General features: G+C 40.2%; 1 protein-coding gene across 1 annotated transcript in view; it reads left to right on the top strand.

Moving 5' to 3' along the window:
- The window catches only part of LOC105807547 (lymphoid-restricted membrane protein-like), a 99,246-nt gene that overhangs the window by 82,473 nt on the left and 13,600 nt on the right, over window positions 1-3,173 (top strand). The window contains exon 29 of the mRNA XM_012640969.1: window positions 2,416-2,563. Within this exon, the coding sequence (XP_012496423.1) occupies window positions 2,416-2,563 (148 nt within the window). The remainder of the gene's footprint in view (window positions 1-2,415; window positions 2,564-3,173) is intronic.

Genomic DNA, 3,173 nt, shown 5'->3' with positions numbered 1-3,173 from the left:
GTGATAGTTTGAGTCTGTTTCTTATACGTTTCTTTATATCCTAGTTCCTTCTAACCCCTCACTAGAGAATATTACTCTTTGTTTTATTTTGTACTAAAGTTATGTGTGCACATATTTTTTTTTTTCTGAAAAGTCAAGTAACTCTGTAAGTCGTATGGCCCAGTTTCTCATGCTCCAGAGCAACAGCTTTCAACTCTTTTGGCTTGTTTTGTGTTTGCATCTACGTTTCTAAATGTCATGCTTGTGCTGTCATTTCGTGGCTTATTTTCTGTTTTAGGTATTGTCTGTTGCTTTCCCATTGTGAAGATGAATATTTAGCTCTTTATCATCCTGCGCCCTCACACATTTTCACTGTCCTTTACCCTGTTGTTGTCCATCCTTCTTGAAGCTTGAACTTGAAGCTTGAACCAAGCTTGAACTCCATGGTCAAACATAGTATTCACTACGTGGCACGAACCCCCCATACTTTCCCCTTTCTTGTTTTGACTGAATCGTTCGGCAAATCTACACTCCTGTTTAAATGCACTTCTCCACCTGCTCATGCCTGTGTAGCTGGAAAACACCACAGCCCTGTGCTAACTGAGCTCCCTTTAAGTCCATCATCCCGAACCTCAAGTCAGTCCTTGGACTTCTTGTCATTCACCCTCCCTCTCTTTTAAATATTAGTTTCACACCCTTGTCTTTCTCCTCAAAGCATAATCATGTCCTTCCTGTATTCTCTGTCAAATACAGGTACTGACTCTGCTTCCTACCTCATTGAGAAAATTGAGATAGTGAGGAGGGAACTGCTCTAAGCCCTGAACCTACCAGCAGCTGAATCCCCATACACCTCCTTCCTCCTGTTACTAAAGATGAGTCGTGTCTCATCCTATCTCAGGCTAGCCTTTCCACCTGTATGTGAGATCCCATCCTCTCTAATTTACTCATGATCATGGACTCAAATTCTCCCAACCTTCCTCCATCTTCAGTGTTCCCCACTCTACTGAACCATTTTATCAGCACACAAATATGTTATTTGCAAGATGGGGAAAAAAACACAAACAAAAAAGCCTTTAACCCTTTCTTCCCTGGGTACCACCCTGTTTCTCTGCTCCCACGTATAGCAAATCTCAACAGAATGATACTTGCTATGTCCAATCTCTCTCTTCCCTCTCTCTCAAAAACACACTAAAAACACTCTTCCTTCCACAGAGCTGATTTTGCCAAGGTTAACAATGACCTCCACATTACCAAATTTGGAGGGACCATGAGAAGTTTAGTTTTGAATGTGAAGTTTGAGTTGTTTATCAAACATCCAAGTGGACAGTTGAGTCAGCAGTAGTATATTCCAGACTGGAACTCGAGAGAGTAGATTAGGCCAAACATAAGAATCTGGGAGTCGTCATATGGGGATTGAGGGCAGATGGGGATTGAATGCAGATGGAGATCAGGTGTACACGAGGGGAGTCCTTGGGCTCTTCAATACTGAGAGGTCTGGGAGGAGAGATGCAACCATAAAGGAGCCTGGAAGGAACAGCCCATGACGTGGAGGGAAAAGCCAGGGGAAGGTGATACCTGGAAGCTAAGTGAGTAGAGCTTCCCCCCCATCCATCATCTTCTTACCTTGGTCAAAAGCAACTCTTTCCAAGCCAAAACTGGGTCCGGAGGATGGTAATTCTCAACACCTTTCTCTCTCACTTTGCATCCAATCCTACAGAAAATCCTAATGGCTCTACCATCAGAGTATATTTAGAATTCAACCACTTATTTCCCTCTCTATTGATACCATCTTGATCTAAGCCTCCATTCTATTTCTTCCAGATTAATACAATAGGTTCCTAAATGATCTCTCTGTTTCCACCTCATCCCAATCCCTCCTCCCAACATTGTCTGTTCTTAATAAAGCAGCCAGAGTAATCCTTTTAAAACTTAAGCCAGATCATGTTACTTTTTGGTTCGAAGTCCTCCAGTGGCTCCTCACTTTACTCAGAGTAAAAACCAATGTCTTACAATGGCTTAAAAGGATCTACGTGATTTCCCTGACCTTTTATGTCTTGCTCTTTATCTCCTGTGACCGTCTTCCTTGACTATGGTGCTGCAACCACGCCAGTCTCCTTGCTGGTCATCAGACGTGCTAGGCAACCTAGGTTCTTCTAGGCTTTTCTTACCACCTTTTTTAGGGTTCAGCTTTTGCAGGTCTTAGTCATTTACCATAGTCCTCCTTCTATACAGCTTTCAAAATCTTGTTGCTATTATATCCTCTTCTGTTTTATTTGCCCTTGAGATGCATGTCTTAAAAAAAAAAAACCTTTATGGTCATTTTAGTGGGGTTTAGAAATGGAGTGAAGGTAAATACATGTGTTTAATCACCATCCTTTCATCGAGTATTCAGAATAGTATTTTTAGTGTAAATTTGCTCTTTTATTCCCCTACTAGGAAAGCCGGGTTAGTAAAGCAGTTGAAGTGATGATTCAGCATGTAGAAAACTTGAAGAGAATGTATGCCAAAGAGCATGCTGAATTAGAAGAACTGAAACAAGTTCTTTTGCAGAATGAAAGGTCTTTCAATCCTCTTGAAGATGAAGGTAATAAAAGTTTAAGATAATAGTATTATGTTTTTCTAACATTCTCCTCTTTTATGCTAAGTCTTATTATATCTTTAGTATAAAACCCTTAGGTAAAGCTTATATTAGAAAAATAATTCATTGCTGTTATTTATGTAGCCAAAAGTAAGATGTCAGAAAACAGGTTGGGAGACATGAAGGATTCTTTGTTAATGACACCAAAAATTCCTTAACTCAATTTAGATAGCTGTGATGAGAGAATATATTTAATTCAACTCAATAAGTTGACCCTAGTACTCCCCTATTTAGGATATGTTAGGATTGGCTTTTTCTCCTTATATGAAGGAGCAATAACTTAAACAAGCCACTCTCATCAACAGTGATGTTGATTCCTCAAAGAAGGGATGACCCTGGCACAGTAAGCTAAGGGACTGAAAGAGAGACTGAGGCCATGAAAAGTATCTTCACATAGGGTTTCTATAAATTGTACAATAGTTTTTTATTTCATTTTTTGAGATGGGGTCTTACTATGTTGCCCAGGCTGGGCTCAAGTGATCCTCCTGCCTTAGCTTCCTGAGTAGCAGGGCTACAGGTGTGCACCACCATGCCTGGATAATTTTTATATTTTTTA

This window comes from Propithecus coquereli, unplaced genomic scaffold, assembly GCF_000956105.1.
Source record: "Propithecus coquereli isolate 6110/MARCELLA unplaced genomic scaffold, Pcoq_1.0 Scaffold16, whole genome shotgun sequence".
In the NCBI taxonomy this organism is placed as follows: Eukaryota; Metazoa; Chordata; class Mammalia; order Primates; family Indriidae; genus Propithecus; species Propithecus coquereli.
The sequence above is the reverse complement of the archived record's forward strand: the minus strand, read 5'-3'. Positions and strand labels throughout refer to the sequence as shown.